General features: G+C 45.1%; 1 protein-coding gene across 6 annotated transcripts; it reads right to left on the minus strand.

Annotated features, from left to right (window-relative positions):
* Positions 1-3,622: 3,622 nt before the first annotated feature.
* traf3ip1 (TNF receptor-associated factor 3 interacting protein 1) lies at positions 3,623-26,537 on the minus strand. Of its 6 annotated transcripts, XM_080018595.1 has the most exons (17): positions 26,364-26,537; positions 24,260-24,328; positions 22,035-22,196; positions 19,954-20,082; positions 18,195-18,689; positions 17,628-17,702; positions 17,387-17,407; positions 16,386-16,409; positions 16,151-16,226; positions 15,550-15,570; positions 15,071-15,158; positions 13,495-13,587; positions 13,085-13,226; positions 12,973-13,009; positions 12,812-12,882; positions 5,939-6,162; positions 3,623-5,137 (listed from the first exon to the last, which is right to left on the minus strand). In XM_080018595.1, the coding sequence occupies exons 1-17, from the start codon at positions 26,484-26,486 to the stop codon at positions 4,972-4,974; spliced, it is 2,016 nt and encodes a 671-aa protein (XP_079874721.1). In that variant the 5' UTR covers positions 26,487-26,537; the 3' UTR covers positions 3,623-4,971. The 6 variants fall into 6 exon arrangements, with proteins under 6 accessions (XP_079874721.1, XP_079874724.1, XP_079874723.1 ...); XM_080018598.1 differs by lacking the exon at positions 16,386-16,409 and having other exon boundaries at positions 15,071-15,155; XM_080018597.1 differs by lacking the exon at positions 16,386-16,409.

Raw genomic sequence — 26,537 nt, forward strand, 5'->3', positions numbered from 1 at the left:
GGACCATACTCTACAGGGCAATACTATACAGGACAATACTATACCAGACATTACTCTACAGGGCAATACTCTACAGGGCAATACTCTACAGGACAATACTATACCAGACATTACTCTACAGGGCAATACTCTACAGGGCAATACTCTACAGGACAATACTCTATAGGGCAATACTCTACAGGGCAATATTATACAGGGCAATACTCTACAGGACAATGCTCTACAGGGCAATACTATACAGGGCAATACTCTACAGGGCAATACTCTAAAGCAGCATACAAGATGACACGCCGTGTGTACTGCAATGCCAAAAACCAACCGGCCATTGATGTTGACCAAATAAATAATGATAGCACCTCAGACAAATACTTTCAACAAATCAGAATGACAATTTGAGCATAGCCGAGCCTAAATCAGATTAGGTTTAAACTTGGGTTACAACAGCAGAAAGCTTTAAACGCTTGTTTGAAATGGGAGTTAAAACAAGATATGCGTATGTAATCGATATGCGATTGTGGTGAGACTGGGAACCGGCCACTGGTTCTGTTTAGCACAGGGAGTAGAGTGTGGTTTTTAAATATGCCTGCATTAGAGGTTGAGGGCGGAGGAGCCTGGTACTCGCAGAAGATCCACTTTCTGCGGATCCAACTTGGTTAGGGGTCAGATTTCCACCAGAGGCCACCAATTACAAACAACAGACTTACCAGCAAATGAGCATGCACCCACCCATGGTACTGGCGATTTTTGATAGAAAAAAAAAAATATATATATATATATATATAAATATATATATATATATATATATATATATATATATATATATATATATAATCCACCATATGGTATGGGTTTGTGGTGGCACAGAAGGTGTAAAAGACGACTTCATAAAGTGTGTGTGAGTGCTATGAGCCGTCACTCAGCGGCGTTTCACGGAGCGCACTGACCACAAACCACTTAGTGAAGGATAAGAACACCCCGTGAACGTCCACAACCAGCTGCCAAGTGTGGGATGTGACACTGGATATTTCAACTCGCTGAGGGAAATCAAACCTTCTGTGTTATTGAAAGGGAAAAGAAAATGTTCGATTAGAGCTGATAATGTTCGGGTACTGCAAGCCCATTTTATTTTTTTCTATTTTTCAAATCTAAGCATATCAAAGTGGGAAAATTGTTGGTGCTTATGAAATCCTTTTTGGTCTGAGTATAGGGGACTATTCACTCATCTTTCATTAGTGTCTACCTCCCGCTGCCTATACTGTGCTTATATATTTTTTATTTTTTTCCTCAGAGAAAATCCAAATCTTTAAATCCAAGCTTATTCACTCGGAGACCCCTCCATTTAAAAGATGTGATACGTACAAGTATTTCTTAGTGGCCGGCGGTCACTATTGCCTGAATTCCTTCTATTTTGATGCTCGATAAAGCAAGGATTTAGGACATAAAAAACATTGGAACCAAAATAATAGATTCTGCTCCAATTTACATAAGAACTGACTCTCATGTGGATTTTTAAACCACATTTCACTATTAAGACATTAGACATCCATTTTATACCAAATGTTTAATAATTATTATTATTGCATTCATTAGATACTACCACCAACTATAACAACATAAAAACAAATGTACCTTTTCCACCTCGTTCTTAAGTTACCGCTTTTACATCCTTTATATTGAATAAAAAGACACATATTTTGTAATAACTTTTCAAAATGTAATAACTGTGAAATGAATTATCTCATAACACCCACATTTTGTAATAACTTGTGTTGTCGGAGTTACAACATTTTATTTTGGATAGTAATCATTTAGTAAGAATTCATCATTATGCAATAACACACCAAAACTATGGATTAGGTAATAGGTTATTGTAAATAATTTATGTTACTATTATAATATTATAAATAGTAGTTGTAGTAGTAGTAGTAGTAGTAATAATAAATGTTATTTATAAATCACTTTTCATACATGAACATGCTTAATTTACTTCCCATTGGGTGAAAAAAGGGAAAACAAACAAATGTAAAACAATCAGATACAAACTGGATAAAAGGTTTAAAAGCTTAAAAGTGCTTCAATGTGTAGTGTACAAAGATTACAACACTTAAAAAGCGTAAAAAGAGGAACAATAATGCAAATAAAAGAAATAATAGAATATAAAAAGATAAAATAAAAACAGAAAATAGGAACAAAGTGCTGCTGACGACATGCGCGGTCAGATAAATAGGTTTTTCATCTTGTCGTTACATAATAAAGTCCCAGTTTATCAGCTCATTACAAAATGAGCTGTTTGCAAGACCCTTCAAAGGCAGAATAATGGTGGCGTCACGTCCTCCGGGAGCTTTGGATGGTGTGTGCCGTCTCACCCTGACATTTATATCTGTGTTTTGGGGTATTTTGAGCCCAGCTGCGGAGCCTCCTGCTATTATATTCTAATATAAAGCAACATAGAAAATAGATACCTTTTTCCATCCCTGCAGGTCTATAATATATATATAGTGTGTGTGTGTGTGTGTGTGTGTGTGTAAAAAAAAATATATGTATATTCAGTTTGATTTCCACCTGTGGAGTTTGCATGTTCTCCCCGTGCTCACATGGGGTTTCCTCCATGTAACATCAGTCAGGACCCCCCACTAAAAACATGTAGAACAACTCTGGCAGTGGCTAGTTTGGCAGGAGCTGAACTAGAAAGGAGAAGTAAGACAACTCCTTCCCTCCACCTTGGCCAAGTGATCGCACCCCCTTAGCCCCCCTGCCTTGGGTCTGGCAACCCTTGCCTGTACCTCGCCTCGAATGGACACCGCTGACCTCACGTGCTTTGGCCTGAATTGTGAACTTGAGCTGCTGCGTGGACGAGTGGTTGAAGTGCAGCTGATGCCCCTGGAAGCCTCCAGCTCCACTGCTCAAGGAGCCGCTCGTTAGCGGCACGAGCCGCCGCGAGGCTCAATGGCCGACGTCGACTCCTTTCTTCTTTCCAACAGGGAAGCCGCCGCCCGCCGCGTCTCGGCGCACCATGGTGCTCGCGCCGGGGGAAGTCGAGGCCCTTGACTCTTCTCTCTAGGACCCGGCAGCATAAAGGTAAAAACGCAGATGGACGATGGAGCCGCGGGCTCCTTTAATCCTCCGAAGCAGGTGTCCGCGCCTCCCGCTCGGGGGCCTGGGGCCCAAATCCTCCGGCCTTGTACTGCCAGTGCGCCGTCCAAATCTCTCTTTAAGCTTAATCGCTTTTTAAAGGGCTCCCAAATACCCTGCGCGCCGCACCTGTTTTGTGGCTCGCCAGTGAAACGTCAGTGCCGATGCGGTTTGAGAGTCTTTCAGGGATATTTAAGCGCTTTGCTCATGTCACGGCTCGGCTTCAAAAGGAAGCGGGCCCTCGGTGAAAGTGCGACTCGGCCGCCAGACGCCACGAGGACTTTGCGTTGAACTTGTCAGAATCCAACTGCAGCCGTTCATCATTCAGCCGGTAAGTCAACGTGAGCAGTCCAGAGCCCTCATTACGTCACTGTTACCAGGTTTTAGTGTACTTCACTGCACTCAGTCACTTCTTACTCATTCTAAGCTTAAAAAAAACAAAAACCCCAAAAAAACCACAGCGAGACACAATTTGTTGAAATGTACCCATTTATAATCACTCCACTACAAAAGTATAATCATTTGAACTATTTTACAGACTTGAGATATCATACATAATATACAAATTCAGAAGAAACTACCATTACATACCATTTACACTGAAAATGGTGTTTTCATACAAAATATATATGAACAGTTGAGTAACGGTGTCGTACATTCTTGTTTTTTTTTACTGGAGATGCTTCTTTTAACGTCCGAGTATTTTAGATCAGATGATAACACTGACATGAAGATGAAAACCAAAACCAGATTACACAGGAGAAAATGAGTGTTTAGCAGTTATAAAATGAAAAATCTGTGAATGCCACTGATGGACTGTGACAGGCCACCATTTAGAAATTCAAGAATGTCATTTTAATGCTATTTATCCTTTTTTACAGAGAAATTAAATGATTGGGTAAAGCTGAGACACTGGTCATTTTTGGCTTTTTAAATGGTTTCACCCCTTTTATGTCCTCAGATCTGGTCGAGTATTGCTTTAATTTCTACTTTACAGAAGCTATATGTGTAGAGGTACGATGAAAATAATATTTACTTCATGGAGAATCATAAGCAAACGTAAAAAAAAAAAAAAATCACTTTACTTCCCAGTTTCTCGTGTTAGTGTCCTTAAAAGAGGATGTTTTGGGCAAATCCTGGGGTTCCAGCACCACGCCTACTGCAGGGAGACGCAAGTAAAACAGGTCATTATATTTGTCAATTATTCATTATGCTATGAATCGCTCACAAAAGAATCTCCTGAAAAAGTTTATTTTTTATGTTCTTTCTCAATGTTGAGGTTGCCGCCGTCCAAATTAGTTTCCTCCAAACCAAAACAAAAACAATCTTTCCTAGTTCCATCCACTAATTACAACCACAAGCAAAGTGCAGCAGTGCTTTAAAGGTGGAGCGGTACAGGATAGCGCGTACAACAACTCCAAAAACATAGAATGTACTGTATTGCGTTTACACAAAGGGAAGAGGATGAGGTACTGGATGAAAAAAAAAACAAACAAGCGTGTAGCGTCAGGCTCTGTCGTCAGAGATGTTTGGTTTCACTCATCCAGACCGACACGGTTTGAAATGGTCTCAAAGCCACTTTTTAGGCAATTTCAACCATTTAGCATTTATTTAAACCAGACTTTTTATTGTTATGGACCAAAGCTACCTTCATATGTGTTTCTAGGTAAGAGACAAGACAAAGAAAGGGAACGTGTGCCTGTGTACTCGCTTTGGAAACCAAGAACCAGATTCAAGGACTCTGTCTGATGGCTGCTTTGTAAAATTTTTGTAAAAAATAAAAAATAAAAACCCAGCAAGTCTTCAGAGCTTCCATTTGTTGACGGATTGGCATTCACATCAGGTTCTGGAGGAGAAGTTGATGCCCGTCACCATCTTCTGCATCTTGTCCTCATTCTTCAGTATGTTGGACTTGACTGCACAGATTTTGTCCTGCTGGTCCCGGATCAGCTGCTCCAGCTCGGCCAACTCAGCCTTGAGGGGCTCCACCGCCCGGTCCGTCGCTCTGCCGCGGAGAGAGGTTTTCAAATGTCACTTTGAGGGCAATCGCAACATTTTCAAAGCAATGACGCTTCCAGGAGGTGGATTCTACCCATTAGCCAGGCATTTTAGTTTTAATGGAATAATAAATTGGAAATAATATCTCTGTGCTAAAAAGGTAAAAACTGCCACGTTTAAAGAAGGTTTTTCTATCTTTTATTTATTTTTTTTAACCTGTGCTGTCAGCATGCTGGACATACAACACAGAGTATTTTGTTCCATTGCCTCTCGTACAGAGTTAAGTCTGCAAATTTGCATTTTATCAGGTTTTATTGACTCTTGGTTCAGGCAAACGCAAGAGACTAGAAACGGGAAGTTGCATCGCTTCCTACTGACAACCTCTTGTAGTCAATGTTATGCTTTGTTTGTTTTCTGTGGCAATTGCAAGAAAAAGGTTTAAAACATGCAAAAAAAACAAAAAAAAACAAGACGTGAGTTTCCGAAAAGTAAGTTTCTCAATAGAGGGCTCAGCCAGGTCGTCCTTTGACCAGCTAGGCTCAGAAAGTCGAGTGATGTCGATGGGTCAGAGACTTAAAAAAAAAAAAAATCACTTAATACAAAAGATCCAACCTAATATTCAAAATAGTACCTCAAAGTACACAGTCCAAGGGTTGGGTTGGGTTGGGTTGGGCTGGGCTGGTTGGGTGGGGTGGGGTGTGGTGGGCTGTGTTGGGCTGGGTGTTGTGGGGTGGGCTGGTGTATCTATCTTTTGAGTGGATGTGGCTTATACTAGAATGAAACCTGCCGCGCTGCGCGCGCTCCTCACCTCTGCTCCTGCAGCAGGGCCCGGGCGTGCTCCTCGTTCTCCGTGCACCAGGAGTGCAGCTCCGCCCGCATGGCGTCCACGTCCTCCTGGATGTAGTCCATGATCTTGCCGAGGGGCAGCGCGCTGCGGCACACCGTCTGGACGGACGAGCGCAGGCGCTCGATCTCCCGCGTCACCAGGTCACGTTCCTTCTTCTGCGCCGCCTCCGACGCCACGTTCTGCAGCTGCAACAAGGTTCAAAAGATAAAACGTTAAAGAAGACAACGTTTTCACTCCGTTTGGGCGACGGCTGATTGAACATTTTATCGGGGGCGGTTGCGTGGAACGTGATGTGACGCTCTCCCCGTTACAGTAAATTATTTACACAAACAATCCAGTTTTTACTAAATGACGTTCAATAGCAGCGGGGAGACGTGCGTGACGTGGCAGGGGACAGCGGGGGGGACGGTCTCTCGACTCAGTTTAAAAATGTCGTCCCATACAAGTAGGAAACAAGCGCAAGTAAATAGAGGTAAAACCTATTTATTAAAAAACCGCTGTCTGGAGAAATAAAAAAACAAAAAACCTCCAGTTCTCTGAGTGAGGTTTACGTTTCCATTTTCCATACGAGTAAGTAAACTAAGGGAATAATTCTGAATCTTCTCTTCCTCTTCTCCGCTCTTGTCGATTCAGAGCCGGGGATCAGCTTCAGGACGCGGTAAACTGCCCTTAAACGGTTTCAACGCTCTGGTTTTTCCTGGCAGATTAAAAAAGAAAAAAAAAAAAAAAAAAAAAAAAAGAAAGGAAAAACATCAGTCATTAATGTCAAAGCGACGATTGACGATGTAATCATTAATCTGCCTGAGCCCAGTTTTCTGTTTCAGAGTTCATTCGTGCATTACAAAATGAGATTTAAGCACAATTTTTTTGTTCCATTTTCAATGACTTTACGCAGAACAAACACAAGGAATTTTGTATGTGATGTTAATTTATTTAAATATAACATAATTGTAATCTCATTGTCTATTATTTATACCATAATAAATATGTACAAAATCAATTACTAATCTCATTGTCATCTACTATTACGAGTGTACATTTCCAATCATACTGAATCTAATTCACGTTTCTCTGGCAAATTTTGTCATAAAAGCGATTCTGGAAAGATGCTTTTCAAGGACCTGGTATGAAGCCTTCTGTTTGGAGAGAGGAGCACAAAGCGTGAGGCAATGCTTGCATGGAAAAGCGGCGCTGACACCGGGGTGATCACGGCCACCTCAGGGCGTGGCAGTTGTTTGAAGCCATTCTCTCAATGTTCTGTTAAAAGAACAAAAGTTTTCCTTTGCCGAGTATTTTTTTCCCTCCAGGTGAATACTAATATGGAGTTCGGCAGAAGGGTATCCTAATGCCCTCGTTTGCAGCCGGTGAAAACCTCTTCTTCAATGTTATCGAGAAGTTCACAAGATAAACTATTTGGTTTAACACCCTGAACTACAATAAACAAGTATAAAATGCGCACACACTCGCATGCAAAAATCACTTGTGTCTCCCTAGACCAAAACATAATAAACCCTCTTTAGCCGTTCTCCCCGTGCCAGCGCGGCATCAAATACTCCCGAGCCAGAGCAGGGCTGCATTTAGTGGTTTAGGATTTCAAGGCTAAAAATGTTAGGCAGGAATTCTAGCAGCGTAGTTGTTTATACAAAGATCAAACAGCGGGCCGAACGGTGTCGGCTAATGTGGAGAGACCGGTGGACGGGCTGGTGAAGGCCTCCACTGTACGCCGTGCGGTTGGGGGATTCCGCTACATCCCAGTCGCCCTCAGCCCCTTGATGGGGGGAGGGAGGGGAGGGAGGGAGGGGGGGGAGGGAGGGAGGGGGGGGAGGGAGGGAGGGGGGGCAAAGTCCTCCCTTGGCACGGTCCGACCTAGAGATGTTTGCTCAGCTGGGCTCTGCAAGGCCCGTGTGTGTGCGTGTGCGTGTGGGTGTGTGCGCGGGCGCACGAGCCGGGGTCTGAGGCAGCCCCCGGCCTGGCCGTCCTAAAGCCACACACGCACACAGACAATCTATTACCAAGCAGGGGCTGAAGCACATGCGCCTGCACGGTGGACACCCACCCACACTCCTGGTCTGAAGCCTTGTTTATTTTAGTAACAGACTGTGGCAGAGAGGTTATTTTACTACAGTATTGAGTAACAACTGCTACACTCATGCCCCCTTTCAAGTTCAACTCTCGGCCCAATTTGTGTCATTCGGCCGCACAGATGGGAGCACCTGCCTCCGTGAAGCAGCAGAAATCACACTTGCGACCGTGTGTAAACTAACTGACAACTTCCTCGTCAAAACAGACCGACTGTCACACAAAGCCATGAGGTCGGAGGCCCGGCGTCACGTTTGGCAGATCTGGGTTTACATTCATTAGGGGCTGCCGCCTTATCGAGCCATCTCTTACGCTGGACCCCAGCGGCCTCGGTAATTACACCGCTGAAAGGTGACTCAACCAGACGGGACGCAGTTGCGCCGAATTCACGTCAAACCTCGGCCGCTCGATTCCAGTTTCCCCTCAGGAAACGAGCAAAAGTTTCGGACAACTTTCTACTTCTTTTGTGGCGGCCCGCGAGTTTGAGGGCTGAAAACGCCTTGGCCCAGCGGTCCCCTATCAAGGTGGGTGGCTTTCCATCGGGCGCCGCTGAACCCGGCCGCTAGACAAACACTCCACGGCTCATTCGGTCTGCCTGGCTGTGGTCCGGCCCGCCTGGCTGTGGTCCGGCCTGGAGAGGGCCTGTGGATTTACTCTATTTGTCGTCTCCTTGCTGCCGGGGCCCTCTCTCGCCCTCCCTCTTGGAAAATAAAAAGTCCTGGAGTGAAAACATGACCCCCGGTTCGTGTGCACTCTGTCCTGGTGTACATAAATCACCGCTTTATAGGGGGCCTCTGTTGAGGTCTACAAGTCCGCCCTGCTCCCAGTTTTCCTTTTTCTCACCCCGAGCCCAAAACAATATTTGTTTAGAGGAGGAAGGAGGAAGGGGGATTCGCTGAGGAAGGAGGGCAGGTTTTCCCATTAGCTCATACAGTGAAAGACGCCCAGGGCACTGGGGAATCAAATCAAAAAAAGGGTTCTTTGGCCAGTGCCACAAAGAACAGGTGGTTTGTAATGAGGTGCAAAATAAGAAACGCTAAGGCCCCGGAGGAAAGAGGACATGGAGTAAGAGGACAGCGAAAGACCCCGTCACTCTCTGAAGACGCAATCAACCGTTAAATAAGCTTGCCACGCAATTTCTGCTTGTGCCAGTAGTCTTTAAACAAACGATCTTTCAAACCCTAATCCTCATTTTAGGGCGTTTTTTTTTTTTCTCCGTAAACAACTTTGCGATGAACTGGTTTGTTAAAACAGTTAAAAATTCGGCATGATTTTTAAATTTCTTCTCGTCTGACCCAAATGTCATAAAAAACCTCAAAGACCTACTGGCAATACCGCGAGTTGAGCCAAAATGTGGAATTCATCCTGTTCTCAGATGCCTCACCAGCCCAATTAGAAAATGCATGCAAAAAAACATGATTAATGGAGTGGATAGATGGATCAACGGGGAGGGGAGAAAAACATTGTTCAAAGTAAAACTTGACAAGAAGAATGGTTCATGTGGAAAGAGCTGTCAGCCATTGCAACCTCTGGGGTATCATTAATTACAGAAGCATTCATTTAGTCACAACAGAACTAGTTCAGGACATGGCATCAGCTTCCAGGGTGATGCAACAAGCCTGTTCATTCCTTACAGCTCCAAAGAAATGGAGGGAAAACTGCAACTCTGCCGCCACCGATATCAGAAAAACCATCTAATACGTGTCAGAACACGCATTAGATCATGTAAGACCAAACAGATACGGAGAGAGGAAAGACTTGTGGAAAAGATCCTCCTGGCTGCCGGCGTCAATTCCATGACACCAATGCACAGCCTAATAGTTTTTACAGCCCATTTCCAAGGGAAGGTCTCGGAGGTGAGCCAAGGAGCAACACATTACAGGAGGCGAATCAGCTCTACAAGATGTTTGAGGCGGCGTTATTTCTCCTTTTCATAAAAAGGGCTGACCAGAAATACAGACTGATCATAAAAATAGCTGGAAGCCGGTGAGGTGAGGAGAGGTGGCGGGCTCCAGAGTTACAGGATGTTGTCACAACGGCACCGTAGTCCCTTGGGGTCCCAGCTGAGATCACCAGCCCAGGCCCGGTCCTAAACCCAGGGGAGACCTCCAAGGAGACAACACGTAGCGCAACCAATGCCGGGAAACAATCATTGGGGGAAAACAAGTGGGTGGTATCGTGTTTAAAAACAATTTTTTTTTTTTTTTTTTATATTATTTTTCCAGACTTTGCCAGTTCCTTACAGTTTGACAATGATTGGCTTGGAACTTTTCTTATAATCTTTGCTCCGTGATCATACTCAAAATGAGTCGTCAAGGCTGAGGTCTGACCTGAAACCAGATCGTGCCTTCCTTAGGTATTTCTCCTGAAGCTCACCCCCTCCAATACCTCTGATATGTCAACATATCCTCTGCAAAGGCAATACGGCTAATGGAATGCCATGGGGTCATTTCCTTACGTTTCCACAAAAAAAGCTGGATGTTTATGAAGACACAGGGCCTGCAGGGAGGAATATTTATTTTTCTGACGTTTCTGCCGAGAGTACACTGGCCCTTCTCCTCCGTGACTCTCACTCAACAGCCATCCATTTGTGAGCCACGGGGTTTATTTATACATTACAAACCTTCATCAAGGCTAATTTGATGGGGGCAAAGAAAAGGGAAGAAGGGTACACAAAAAATTCTTATGAAAACGCAGCTGCTGCAAGGGGCAGATTCTGTGTAAACACAAAGACGCCCTCCTAGAAGTATCTTGGAAAAATATACAATCGTGCCGAGGGGTCATGAGGAAGGTCCTACCCATAAATATACAGCAAATTCTTGAGTCGCACACATTGTGGTGGGATATGCCAAAATACAATCTCGACGGCTGTTAAAAACAACCTTTTATTTACACCAGCGCTGCGACGCGGAGGGCAGGCACTGGCACGGAGAAGACAAGACATTTCAGTGAGGCATAAATGACAAAGCACAGGAGTCATACTGGGAACAACCCACGTATTGGATTTCGTGAAAGTGAATAGAATGGTCAAAAGTCCAATATTTGAGTATGGGACTCAACCCAAATAAAATGGATTGGGACCCATTGGATGATGGAGTATTTTGATTAAAAAAAAAAAAAAAAACACCAGAATTGTGGCTGCTAAAATGTAAAACCTGTCAAACCGCATGGGATATGGAAGCTCAATATTTACATTTTTAACCCTCCATGTTTTCACGTGATTACAAGAAAGAAACGACTCCATCACGCTGACCCTTCCACTCTTTCATGTCAGGAAGGAAGTCGTTAAAGACTTTTATACAGCTGACGACGCAAGGCCAATAGAGGGGAGGCCGCAAAGATTTCATACACGTAGCCCTCCGCTCTACTCCGCTTATAGAGGCGGAGAGTGCTCCAAGCTGCTTCCACAAACCGTGCAGGATACCTCGAAAACCGAGGAGGCTTCATTAGCTCAATTATAACGAACCCTATAGGGTGTGCTCAGATTGCAACAAATAGGCCCGACGTTGTGAAAGGGACTGCCTCCCATGATCGTCTGTAAGTGGGGAACCTCAATTTTATTTTTGCAGCGAGCGGTCCCAAAGTGAAGAGAGACGATGCAGACGCGACCCCGCAGAAGCGAGGACGGAGGCGGACGGAGACGCTCTGAAGTCAAAGCGTCCCAGTTGCATCAGCAGTCAAGCGCCCTGAGTGATGAGGAATGGGAGCCGGGGTCGGAGCGGGGGGCCCTTCTGCACGACTGACAGTGCCAAACAGTGAATCCGTCAGAGTGAGGGTGGTCAGGCCGGCCGGCGAAGCAGGGAGGGGGACCACCCATGACCCCCTCACCAGAGCAGAGACCAGACTACAAGCTCCCTTCACATTGATTCACTCTCCAAACAGCAATGATGAGGCGGTGCTTTCCCTGTGACTGATAAACACTCTGGCACGGGGGGAAGAGATGAGCAGCGGCAGCAGTGCGTCACCTCGCAGGGGCTCGGCAGCAGAGATGTTCGGAGTCATAAAGAGCACGTCAAGTAGAGCACGCGGCTGGCGGGCGTTTAAAGCTCCGGCGCCAGAAAAGAAACGAGCGTCAGGGTGCCGCGAGGCCATCACGTGCATTTTGCGCTTCGATGGGAGAACGTTGAGTGACAAAGTAAATTGGGGCTGAAAACCTCCCAGTCGGTAGAGCTGCTAAACCACGCTCCGTTTCAGCAATTACCCAATCCCGTCATGAATCCACACGTGGAAATAGTGTGAACAGTCCAAACAACTGTTCTCAGAGCGAGTTCCCCAGACACCGTAGATTGAAGATAGTGTGCCAGACTTGACTTGTAATCAAGACTCTTTTAGGCGTGTCAAAGGCATGGTGCAACTCTTTCTTACCCCCCCTTCCCCCATAAAAGCAAACCAAAACAAGCTTATCTGTCCTCCAGACATCTCAATGTGTGTGTCACTTGTGTGCAGCCTGCGTGATGGCATGCCTGTTTTGTTGTTATTATTAGTTAGACTTCACTGAAAGGGACATTTGTTGCGGTTCTTTGAGGCATTCCAATTACGCCGCTACACTCCATTTGCCAATATTATAACAACAGCCCGTTTTGCTCATGGCTTTGCAATGTGCGTGTAATGCCAGAGCCGTGGAGCAGACGTTTCTGAGAGGAAAGATTGCCAACGCTGATGGAGATGCTTATCACGGGCTCTGGGGAACTCGAGTGATTTGAGGCGGGATGGGAAAGCTGATGACGCCCCCTAGAGGGGGAGAGCGGCACTGACCTGCTCCTTCGACCTGGACGGCGCCGATTCATATTCTTTTTTGGTTTCAAGGATCTTTTTCACGAGCCCCCCTGCAGAGGACGGAACAGAGAGATGAACATTTCACCGGCAACACAGAAGTAAGCAGATGTGAAGTTGGTATTATTAATATGACTGTTTACCATGTTTCTGTTCTCCATCTAGCTCCTCGGCACGCACCTGTGATAAATAAATAAGAGGTTACAAGACTGAAGAGGTTTCCACTCGCGTTCCCGCCGCTGTGTGCCTGCGTACCGCGTCCGTCTCCGGCCGGTCTGTGGGCGGAGAGGCCGCCTCCTCCACGAGGAACTGTTCATCCTCGTCCTCCTCGTCCTCAGACAGCTTCTTCCCCTCCACGATGACCGCTGCTGCTGCCGCGGGCTTGGCACTGGGCAGCCTGGGAGACATAACCCACCTTTCATTATATCTCTAAATTAAATGTCCCTCCAAGATGGAAAGCGTCCCACAGCAATGTCACCTTTTGACATAGGTGGACCAAGAGCGACTGCGATCCCAAAATGCCCCATGGAATGAGGCGCTGGACACTTGTCCCAACGATTCCATTATTGACACAAAGTCGTCTACAGCACTTAGAGAAGCTGAGCCTCGTCCGTGTTTGAAGCCGAAGCCGAACTAAAGACAGGAAGTCCTGTCCCGAACATCACCTCTCGGCCGGAACCGCGTCGCTGCTGCTCTCCTGGCGCTTGACCCTCGGCGGGGCCGGTCGGGCACTGCTGGGCCTCGGCGTCTGCCTGTTGCTGTGGGAGCCAAAAACGCAACAAACATTCACCGGACGACGACACACTCACCGCTGGACCACAAAACAGTCAGTAGGGAGGCACCGATAGTGAGATTCTGGTGGTACCGATGTTTAATAAAAACAATTTGGCTGATAGCCGATGCCAATATCATTTTTTTTTGTTTATTTTGTTTTTGTTTAATTATTCCCCCCTTTGTGCCAGGGAAACAAAGAAATCGTAATCATAAAAAAATAAAACTATTTTAAAGTCCTTCCGCCCTTCATCACACTATCTTTCAAATATTTTAACTTTCTAACATCCTCCGTGACGTTGCTATCTGACAGACAAGGAGAAAGTGGGGAGCCGACTCTGCGCATGTGTGCTGCGGCTGCCAGACACCAGGAGTTTGGGAATCGCAGCCGGCAGAGGCCGCTTCCTCTGGAATATCGTCCTTAAATGTCTTCACTAAAAACCGTGGATTGATATAAAAGTTATTTTTTAATATTTATGGACGGAGGATGGAGGCTGTTTGGTGCTTGTAGCGAGGGAGCGGATGGAGGATTTAAACACGGTGTTGTCGCGTGGCACGGTTGGTCCGGTGGTAAAAGTTTCAGCTGCAGGTTATTACTTGTATCAACTCTTATTTATTTTATTGCATGAACATCACCATGGCAACATGTCGTCAAGCTTGTTTCGTTTTGCCGTCGTACGTCCACCTCGATCCCCCCGCGCCCCTCAAAAAGTGCCATTATCCCGTTCCCGTGTTCCATGGGAACGTGGCATCAGAGCGCAAATAACCAACACAACATAAAGCCAGCGCAAAATTGATGCGACACAGCGGATAAAACATCGGTGAGTGTCATCTTGTTTGGCGATAGGCCGATGGTACGGAGAATATCGGCCGATAAATCGGTGCATCCCCGATTATCAGAGTTGAAAATGTTTTCTAAACGTTTAGCCGTGACAGCAAACAGCAAACTCAAGAGGACTACATTGAGCATCGCACCTCAGTTCACGCAGACAGAGCCCTCTGCTGGCGTCCACAGGGTGTCTGCAGGTACCGCAAAGTTACATTTAATACTTTCAGATTAATTTGAATTAAACTTAAGACTGATTTCTGGACAAATCAACTCCCTCCTAAACAAGATAAGTAATTTTTTTTACTGGGAAGGTTATGAACTAGATCAGTTTAGGCCAGATAGCGAGGTAAATGATGCAGTGATCTAACTGGAATAAATATTACCAGTTTACCCCACAGAACTTGTTGAATTTAAGACCTCATGAAAATTGTAATAACTTGATGACTTTTAAGGCCTAAAAGAAACGCAGACGCCCTGGTATAAAATTCACTTTTTTAAATGCTGTCCAATATCATACATTTGCACGCAGAGGACGTTGGAGCTTGAATTGTGTATTTTAGAGGAGACGAATCACTGTTGTTAAAAGACAGAACAGTAGTTTCCCGTAAAGCTCTGTGACGGTGTGTGTTAGAGGCTCTGACCTGTGTGTTGTGTTGGACGGCACCGTGGGCTCGGTGGCAGCTCCATTCTTCTGGGCAGGGAGCTTCTCACCCAACGCAGCGTCCCCTTCTACGACGGAGAATCAACGTTAGGATTTGAACCAGGAATTCATATTCTACTGGATTATTTGACCAGAGATGTGTATAGCCCCCTCTTATTTTACTGTCATGAAAGGATAGTCCAAAATCAATTGTTTAAATTTTTCCCCTACATAGACTTCACTAACATGATTTGGGCGTGAATCTGCTTCTAAATAAAGGACACAATAAAAAACATTTGAGTTGAGAATTAGATTAGAGCATTTTTTTTAGTAGAAATTAATTTTAACAAAAATCTTGGCAGCTACAATTTTTGATAATTGTGACATGGAATTTCTGTTTGACAACAGAAAGTAAAAAGTAAATATATTTCTAAAATAAAAATAACCCAGTAATTGGGGAACAACAGGGAAGAGGCTCACCTCCTCCACTGTCAGATTCATCTGTGGAGGAGAGAACATAAATAGATTGAGGGTCATTAGTCTGTTCACTTCATCAAAATGAATATACTGTTCCATGTTCCATGTTCCATCACAAACACAATGTTATGGGAAGCTTGCCTCACAATATAATGTATGGGCATACACGCGTTATATGAAGTCAGTGTTATGCGTGATTGGCCATAACTCAAAGCTCCACTGGGAGCAAGTGTTAAGAGTGAGATTTGCAAAACCTTTAAGGACATTCAGCGGGATTTACGGGATAAACCAAAACTACGCAAGTCGCACAAATCATTTCGCGTCCTCTTGTTTGGTCTCCTTTGGGTCAATTTAGAAGCCTTCTGGAAGCCCATTTTGTGTGTCCAGTATTAAATGTCCAGTGTGACGCTCAGGCCCAAACCTCAGCCCACAAAGGCGGAGGTAAAATAAACTTGTTCAATACATTTTAGTATCAATCTGGGATCTGAAACTCTTGAAAGGTAAAATACAGTGTAAAGAATCAGACCTGATGTGAACTCTTATGAATTGGGTTTGGGTTACCTGAAACAAGTGGATGAATGGAAAGGCAGGGGGGGGTCGTTACCTTGATCTCCCACTTTGGGTCTCCGTCTCTGGCCTTTGGCTGATGATGGCCGTGGTATTCTGGCTGGGCTTCCAGACTGAAAGAGCAGAGGAGGGAGAGAGAGGTTTGAAATGAAGCTTGCAGCAGCGTTTCATTAAAAGCATGTTTTGGTGGAACTCTTGGTTTGTGGATCAAGCGGCGAACAGAGAATATTCATTTTAATTTATATTTGGTCATTATAACAGTCAACCGTTACCTGGTTCTCTGCCACCTCTGTGGGCTACATGGGAAAATGACCGATTATTAGGGCATTAACTATTAAAAAAACATTTTTATAAATAATGCAACATCGTTGATTTAGAGCAAATTTAGTTTCCACAACCATCCAAGCCTATAATCCAGACATAGCTATAACTAGCGCAAGCCAAGCCACCGAGCCGGCGAGCCAGCGAGACACTACACGCCAGAATTATCATTTTAAAAACTAATTGTAGTTTTCTGTTATTACTTATTTATTTTATTTCAACTTGGCACCCCATGATCTGACATACCCATATCTTTCTTCTGCCGAGGCATACAGTATTGCCAATTGAATTCAAAATTTGTTTTACAAGACAGACACTAAACTGGTATATTGAAATCATATTAATAATAAAAAAAAAAAATCCAAGACCATATTTATTGGATTAGGCAAACGACTGCCACACTTACCCGGCCAACCGAGAGAAGCTAAAATAACATCTGCACAAGCCCAGAAGTTCTACGGTACAGGGCAGAAGCTGTGTTATAGGTCTGTTCTGTTGCGTATTCTGTCATATTATATTATTTATATTATTAATGTTGCCCGCTCTGCATCCACTGCAGCCTGGAAGGAGGATTCCTCCTGCTGTGGCTCCTTCTCAAGGTTTCTTCCTTTTTACCCCCCAAAGGGTTATCTGGGAGTTTTTCTTGGCCGGGTGGGGTTTAGATGAGGGGATGCCGTTGGTTTCTATGTGAAGCCCTTTGAGACTGCATTGAGATTAAGGGCTTTATAAATGAACTTGACTTGATTATTCTTAACAGGTTATGGGTTGTACATGTATCGAATAGTCATAATAATAATATAATATTGTAATTTTAAGGTATAATCAAAAGCCCATTAATCCAACAATCTACATGAAGCTTCTATGTGTGTGTGTGTGTGTGTGTGTGTGTGTGTGTATAGGGGATAAAGCGTAAAGCAAGCATAGCGCAGAGAAGGCCTGTGTGAACGTATACCTCAGCTGCATCGTCTTCAGCCTAGAGGCAGTATGTAAGAAAAAAACAAGGCAAAACGTACCTGAATGTTCTTGATATAAGTCATGTCATGTCAAGCATTTACTACAATGATTTTATATTGACAAAATATTTTACAACTTAAAAAAAACCTAATTTCAGAAAATTGTCTTTTCTGCAGTGATGAATACGAAGCCCTTTAAATGCACATTATGTGATTTTAGTGACGGAGGAGAGAACTCACCGCCGGCGCTGCTTTGGCTGATTTACTGGGATCGTCTGGGTGGGACTTCTGCCGCGCTTCTTCTGGCGCTCTAATCTGAATGGAGGCACGCACGCACGCACGCGCGCGCGCACACACACACACACACACACACACACACACACACACACACACACACACACACACACACACACACACACACACACACACACACACACACACACACACACACACACACACACACACACACACACACACACACACACACACACACACACACAATCAGTGGGGAAATTGGGTTATCACAGGCAGATAATAATTATATAAAATGTTTTTCTTGGTAATAATAATAATAATAATTGCAATCAATGAATTAATTTTCTTTGTTGTTTATTTTACGCCACTATCATAGTATGAGCCGAAGAAATTCTGGTAAAATTAATTTGCTCCAACCCAACTGATGGAAATATGTCAAATTCACAATCCTCCAATGATTTTACAAATCAGGCAACTATGCCAAAAATGTGACAGCTCCAGCGACAGTGTGTGTGTCTGTGTGTGTGCGTGTCCATGCGTGCGTGCACCCACCTTGGCGTCCTCGCCGTCTTTGCGCCGTCCCTTGTCGCTTTCTCGTTCTCTCTCCCCGTCTCTCCGTCTCTCCCTCTCCCGCTCTCTGTGGGGATCCCTGTCTCTCGTCTTCTCCTTTTCCCTCTCCTTGGCTCTGTCCCTCTCCTTCTCCCTCGCTCTGTTCTTCTCTCGGTCCTCCTTCTCCCTGTCCCTCTCCTCTCTGTTCTCCTTCTCCCTGTCCCTCTCCTTGTCTTTGTTTCTCTCCCGGTCCTTCTCCCTTTCTCTGTCCTTCTCCTTCTGTTGATCCCGCTCCCGGTTCTTCTCCCTCTCGGAGTCCTTGCCTCGTCCCTTGTCCCGGTCTCGCTCTCGGCTCTTGTCCTTGGTTCTCTCACGCTCGCTGCGTCGCTGCTCCTTCACTCCCTCTCTCCTCCGGCCCTCCTGGTCTTTCGGCGGCTCGGGGTCTTTCTGGTCCTTCTGGTCCTGGCTCCCGCTGCGCTCCATCAGCTCCTTCCTCTCCTGTTGGAGAACACGAGGGGGTGGACCATTAACAACACATGAGATCGATATACTGTAGGTCGACTTGTGACTTCGAAATGAAGTGGCGCTCCACCAGATCGGCTGTGTTGGGTGGACTCCCGGAATTTTATTTTATGGTTTTAAACGTTACTATGTTTTAAAAACGTCCAGTACGACAGATTTAACGTGCGCTCCTACGCGACGGTGTTAGAAATAAATCAGACTCCTCCAGGGGGCAGCAGAGGACATCTGATTTGGTTAGTGGAATGACATCCAGCACTGCAATGACGAGCGGAAGAGAACATTTTCAAATATAAGGGATAATAAAAATAAATAAATAACACAAATAAACACATGAGGGATATAAGACATAAGAGATTTGGGAGCCTTTCTGTCATTCACCTATTGTTACTTGCTCCTGTTACATTGCACTGCTGCCTCACAGCAAGAAGGTCCTGGGTTTGATTCCCGCCTGGGGCGCTGTTGGCACCGTGCTCCGGCGGGTTATCTCCCAAATAGGAGCCTTTCTGTGTGCAGTTTGCATGTTCTCCCCGTGCTCAGATGGGGTTTCCTCCACCTCACGTCAGTAAGGACCCCCACCAAAAACATGCACACATCATGGTCTGACCAGCGATGGACACTTATCACATGGTCCCCGGGCGCGTCCACGTATGCTGCCCACTGCTCCTGGCTGCTCCCCCGGAGGAAGGACAAGCCAGGATGGATTAAACGCAGAGGCCTCATTTCACCGGCCACCATCCAAAGCATGTGTGTGTGCATGTGTTGTAATGTGGTGTGTTGTGTGATAATCAAAGATTCTCCTTTAAGAACGAAACGTCACCTGAAAGCTACTCTGCCTAGCCGGAAGCGTGAGGTGTTATTCTGCCCTGGGACGCACGGCCATGTTCTTTCGTAGTTTAAGTATGCCTTCCTCTGATCGACTGCTTGGTTTTTTTGATCGATTATTTCTTCGTCACTTGAGGTGGCCGGGGTCATGGACTGACCCCGAATTTCTGGAACTCCACGGGAGACTTCAAAGTGATCAGCGAGTTTGACCCCCTTCCAGAAGGGCCGTATAGAGGTATATGGCGACGTCGAATCGAGGCAGCCGGGCGGCCACGGGAAGGGGAACCGTGCTGTCGTCCGCAGCCGGCGCTTGACTACGCCCCTTTGTTCGCCACAGTCGGCAGCAGAACCCCTTAAACATCGTTCTTATTTATTCACCAAATGAGGGTTGGTGTACGTGCTTCTACGTTCTCCTCACCTCTCTGTCGTGGTGTCGCTCTCGGCCTTCCCGGTTCTCCTTGTCCTGGGATCGGGACGTGCCGGCCTTGGACTTGGGGTCCACTTTGTCCCCCGACAGCACTCGCTTCACTGCCTCGTCGCTGGACATCTGGAAAGAAAATACGTTTTTCACGCCGCGGTGTCGGGGAGGGAGCGTGGTCGTCAAGGCAACAAGAGACCTGCCGCGCACACACCTGAAGTGCGCTTGATTACCGAGACCGAGTGGGATGCGGTGTAGAACATTTTAAAACCTTTATTACAGGGTTTTCCTTTTTCTTGATTTGGAACTGCGACAAAGTTCATTAGGCAGCTCCCTGGGAAGCACAAGACCGAGCAGAGAAACCATTTCCATGTGCGACTTTTTAATAATTAAGATGGAATGCTTGTTCTTACCATATTTTTATTGCATCTTTTTTTTTTTAACATTGTTTTTTCTTTGCAGCCAAGGCTGTCTCTATCTGTAAGAATTTCATAGCCGGCAAATTCTCCTTCCATGTGCTTTTGTTGTTGTTATGATGATAAAAACCCTACTTAAAGCTGTGCTTTAGTCATATAATGCCTGTCAAGTCATCCAAACTCTCATAAGAAACAATAAAAAAAACAAAAAAAACATTTTGACGTTATTGTACTATTTTGAAGTATAATCCAGAGAGATTTTCTAGAAAGATGTTGTATGAACTACTTCTTCACGCAGTCGTCTCATCGCGATCGTACCCACGCATGACTTCATAACAGTCATTCATATTACATGAAGTATTTCTTTCCACAGTCCTGTCTGCCAGCCTTAACTAATCAGACTACAGAGAGCTCCCCTCAGAGTTAGCTTATGTTCTCCTGTCAAACTACTAAACTACCGATAAGCATTAGGTAAGGTAAATCATTGGGCAAACATTTGCTTTGCGAAAACATTTATTGTAAAGCTGTGAGAATCTTCCCACTTGGTCTTCATCACCTTCTTCACCCTCAATCGTCATGCCAGGTCACTCTTGTAAAGCTTGACTAAGATATTTGATGTGAAGGAAATTAAATTTTTTTAGTACTATGCAAAGGACTTTACACTGATCAGCCACGACATTAAAAACACTGACAGGTGAAGTGAATAACATTGATCATCTGGTTCCAGTGGCACCTGTCAAGAGGTGGGATATATTAGGCAGCAAGTGAACAGTCAGTTCTTGAAGTTGATGTGTTGGAAGCAGGAAAAATGGTCAAATGAAGGATCTGAGCCACTTTGACAAGGAGCACATTGTGATGCTAGACGACTGGGTCAGAGCATCTCCAAAACCACAGGTCTTGTGGGGTGTTCCCGCTATGCAGTGGTTACTACCTACAAAAAAGTACTCAAAGGAAGGACAACCGGTGAACCGGTGACAAGGTCATGGGCGCCCAAGGCTCATTGATGCATGTGGGGAGTGAAGTCTAGCCCGTCTGGTTCGACCCCACAGAAGAGCTACTGTAGCACAAACTGCTGAAAAAGTTAATGCTGCTCTGATAGAAAGGTGTAGAACACACAGTGCATCACAGCTTGATGTGTATGGAGCTGTGTAGCTGCAGACCGGTCAGAGTGTCCATGTTGACCCCTGTCCACCACCCAAAGCGCCTACAATGGACACGTGAGCATCAGAACTGGACCATGGAGCAATGGAAGAGGGTGGCCTGGTCTGTATAATCACGTTTTCTTCTACATCGTGTGGATGGGCGGGGTTAGGGTCGGGTCCGATAGAGCTTCTGTGGGATGTGCTGGAACAACAAGCCCGATCCATGGAGACCCCACCTCACAACTTCCAGGACTTAAAGGATCTGCTGCTAACGTCTTGGTGCCAGATACCACAGGACACCTTCACAGGTCTTATGGAGTCAGAGCTGTTTTGGCGGCAAGAGTGGGAGCTTCACAATATAAGGGGTTATTAGTGTTGGTTTTAATGTTGTGGCTGATCTGTGTATGTACCATTGTAATTAGCTAATCCTCAGCCGCCCAAAGTCAAACTCCAACACCAAAGTAAGTGTGTGTGTATGTGTGTGTGTGTGTATATGTCTGTATGCGTGTGTTTGTGGGCAGACCTTGCTGAGGCAGCACTTGGCGATGGCCTGCAGCAGCTCATTGGTCTTCTCTGGCTCGTGGCCGGCCACGATGCGCGGCGGCTTGGCCGCCAGCGGCTCGCCACTCACCAGCATCACCACATCGATGGCCTTCTGCAGGAAGGCGATCTTCGAGTCCTTGTCCTAGAAACAGCAGAGAGAAGGCAAATGGGAGTTCATTTTCCACCATAACGCAAAGCCAACGAGACCCTTGAGATGCCTGGCTCTACCCCGGGCATTAGGAGGCGGCTTTCAACTCCCCTTGTTCACTGAGAGGTCTCCCAGCATGGTGATTAGCTCTAGCATGTTGCCTCTAGTGATGCTCCTCTTTCACTGGGACCACGGCGAGTTGGGAGCAACAGAAGACTGAGGTACGCCCTCCCGAGTTCACCATCCTTTTTTAAACTCCCGTGGTATCATGAGGGGAGCATGCTGAAGGTAACCATAACATAAGCACACTCTGAAAACAGTCCAAACAGAACCCGCGAGGCTTCCAGTCTGTCAGTGTTCGATGGGGATGACAAGTGGTACTTTCATAAGATACTCACACAAAATAGATATTTGAGAACCAATCATTCATAATACAGATATGATGGCCAAGCAGGTGGAGGCATCGGTCCATCTACTGTCTATGAGGTTCAGAAAATTGCTTTACTTTACTGCAATGCTGCCTTAAAAACACCATTTAACTATTTCAATATCCAGTCTCATATTGTGAAATAACTAATTGATATCGTCTAGCCTTAGTTTGCCACGTTTGGCCTTATTTTATGCCTTTCCTCATTCATGAAATGTGGATCCATCCTTTGACCTCAGTTTATGTCAAGTACAAACTGTATTGTACAATGATGCCAGAGTTTGTCATGACATTTATAACGATGGTAATGATATGTATGTATATGTGCTAAATATGTGCTTATGTATGTGATCATATGTATATATACATATGATCACATACTGTAAATTTATAATACCACCATGGAGTATAAATATTTAGACTGCTGTTACTTATTAGAACTGCTGCTTTATTGTCCATCAGTACCATCACCCTTTATTAATACTGTTATTATGGACTTATATTATTACTGTAGTTGATACTGTGATGCCACTTTTTCATGCCTGTATGTCATTTGTAATGCTAATTTACTGCTCCTACTGATATGTAGTATGACACTTAACTGCTGTTATTACCGTATGCCGCTGCAATACTGTAAATCGTAATTACCGTAGTACTTTCACATATTGGGCTCAATAGTCATCATCTTCCTCGACTGCCCTGTCTTTTTGCTGCTGCAAGGCCTGAATTTCCCACCGGGATTAATAAAGTTTTATCTATCTCACGGCCGAAAGATGATGTTTTTAGAAGGAACAAAACACTGATTTCTATCTGCAGACTTTGCTTCGGTCCGACTAACTTGGCTGTAGCCGGTGTTGGTTTGGGGTCAGTCCCCACAAACAACACCTGAGTTCTGACACCTCGGCAGGCTGGTGGTTGGTGCCCTGCCAGCTCCTTTTGGCTCGGAGGGTGTAGGTGTCACATAAACAGTGTGTTGGGTTACACACACACACACACACACACACACACACACACACACACACACACACACACACACACACACACACACACACACACACACACACACACACACACACACACAGGTGTTCTCAACCACATTCAGAGGCTTCTTGGGCCACAAGCTTACACACATACAAAGCCACAGTCGTTTTTCAAATATATTGTATTGATCAGTGTATAAAAAAATGCTAAAACTTTAAAAAACATTGTTAAACTGATGCCATTTCTAAGTTCTACTCATGGAAATAACAGACTATTGTCCACGATAACAGGCTGCGTAGTTACAGTCACCCTATCTCTTTTCCACACCTCATGGTTTAAGGTGCACTTAAGCACAATAAAGCCACATGTGCATTATTAACTAAAGGGATTTTGATGAGCACACAGCTGCTCAACACGCTCCAAATGTGCATTTTTGTTTTTTTAGAAAGGGGAGAGTGTGATTTCCTGTCCAAAGCCAGAAAGTTCAAGAGGGGCAGGTGGGGATTTGAGTCAACGAGAAAACCTGCTTTGAAATAGTCTTGTATACACTTTCTGTTATGAGAGATACTAAACTGATGAGGTAATGGTCATTCAAAACGAGAACAACCAAAGCAGTATGCAAAACAAACAGCTAAAAGGGACCATTTACCTTAACATTGTCCGATTTTAGCTCACTGTCTCCATAAAGGCCTTTCATGAAGCCCGTCGCCCTGATCACCTGGAAAGTGAAGCACAAACAGATATTAGTAAATGGTCAGACAACAAGCTGCATTTAAGAACATTATTTCCTCAAACAATAATGATCAAATATGGACTGGTTGGTTACAATGGTTTAGTGGTCAAAAGGCCAGGGTTATTTGCGTAGTGCCTTGAAATGTACCATGTCCTCAGTTTCATACACACATTACTGGACCAGTCTCTTTGTTTTATTTCCATGCTAAACCACTCTCATATTCCAGGGTGTAACTGGATCGCTGACTCAAAAACAAAACATAGCTCAATTAACTAAAGGGAAAAAGAAAAACAACAGTGGTTAATTGATGGCCACAGGCAACAACATGCTGTCTCTGTATGCGTCAAATGTTCTAAATGACAAAGTGACAGTAATAAAAATGTTGTGAAGTCGGACCACATTCCGGCAGAGACGAAGGTGAAAGACGAGACAATGCAACAGTTGGGAGAGAAAATAACCAGATTTGGGGCATTGTCAACCATTTTGTGTGATGCCGTGTGTTTAGAAATCTATCTGTCAATCTATCTATTGATCTTAATTGAAAAATTGTAAAATTATAAAAAAAATCCCCAACCATGTTGTCAATTTAGCAACCAAAACATGGTTACCAACTTGGCGACCACTTCTAAAATTTAGCATCGGCTCTGGTATGTGAGGGAGGAGAGAGAGAGACGTGTTGTTTTAGATGCCTGTTTATGATGGATCCCTGAACTGTCAGCTGCAAACCAAAGCTTCCGACATGAATAAATCCATAAATAAAGTAACCCCAACTCACACAGAATCTCTGTTGTTCTGGCAGTGATGTGTGTACTCGTTCTGATTCTGAAGCCATCTTACAGCTCAGCCTGGTTGTGCTGTGAAAGCTAATCTTAGCTGAGCCTCACGTCACATAGTTTGGATAACAGATTAGATAGAACCAGGTTTGTCTATTTTTTTATGTTTTTTTTTTTAAGTCTTGTCTGGTTTTTAGGGATTATTGCACAGTTGCTATTTGTCCATTGCGTTGATGTGTGCTGCTGTAAAACCACCATTTGGCTCCAGGGATGAAGAAAGCATCAATCTTTCTATCAATACACATCAATCTTTATCAACAGGAGCAGTGGGTGACTGTGTGAACTCCAGCTACTGAACATCTTATCATCCAGTTCGACATTAAACCTCTCAGTGGCATCGCATCACAGCGTTTAAACATCTAAACATCCCAACGTGTACTCGATTTACACGTTGGCCAAGTTGAAGAAGGGCTGGGCAATGTGTGGATAGGATATTGGCAATGTGGATTTTGGTTCTCTTGATATTGTGATATAGTTAAATGTTGTCTTTATGGCTGCATTACAGTGGAGTAATGCCGTTTTCTGAACTTCATAGATTGGTCTAATCAATGCCTCTACCTGGTGGCTCACACTAACCACATTATGAGTATTTCCCAAAATACCCTCAAATTATCAATATTGAGGTATTCATGAAGTCATATCAGAATTTTTGATTTTGTCAACATCGCCCAAAGCTCTAGAACCAAACAGAAATGACAAAGCATTGGTTGGTTATTTTCAAAGTGTTGCGGGTGCAAGGCCAGTTTCACTTGGAGATAAGCAGCTTTGCACGAGTGATGTCAGGGTGGCGGCTGGTGGAGTCGGTGTGGAGTCGGTGTGGAGCCGAGCGGAGCGTCACCCCGTTTACAGTGTCTTCAATCAAGCCGCGGATCGTTTGCGTCGACCGACACGTCGGTGTTCACCGCTTTGTTGACGGTTCTGCAGGTTAACGCGTCGCCTAGCAACCAGCCGACGCCGTGTCGCTACGGCTAGCGCGCTGCTGTTAGCTTAGCATAACAACGCATTTCCCTGGCCCGTTGGGGGTGTAGACGCCCCGTGCCGGACGCGAATCGACGCGCGGCTGCCGATCAACTCGACTTTAAACGAGTCGCTTGTGGGGAAGACCACCTCGGCGGCCAGCGGGGTCCGGGAGGTCCCCCGCTGGCGCGTTAGCACATTAGCCCGTTAGCTCGTTAGCCGCGACCCACCTCGCAGAGGATGTCGTGCAGGTATCTGAAAGGCGGTTTGCTCAGCAGCTTCTCCGTGAGCGGGGGCTTCTTTATCACCCGGCCCAGGGCGTCCTGGGTCCGCTTCACCACCGCCCCGCTCATGGCTCAAGCTGCCGGTGGAATACAGACGCTTGCGGAGCGGGAGAGGCCAGA

This window comes from Zeus faber (assembly GCF_960531495.2).
Source record: "Zeus faber genome assembly, chromosome: 18".
Lineage (NCBI taxonomy): Eukaryota > Metazoa > Chordata > Actinopteri > Zeiformes > Zeidae > Zeus > Zeus faber.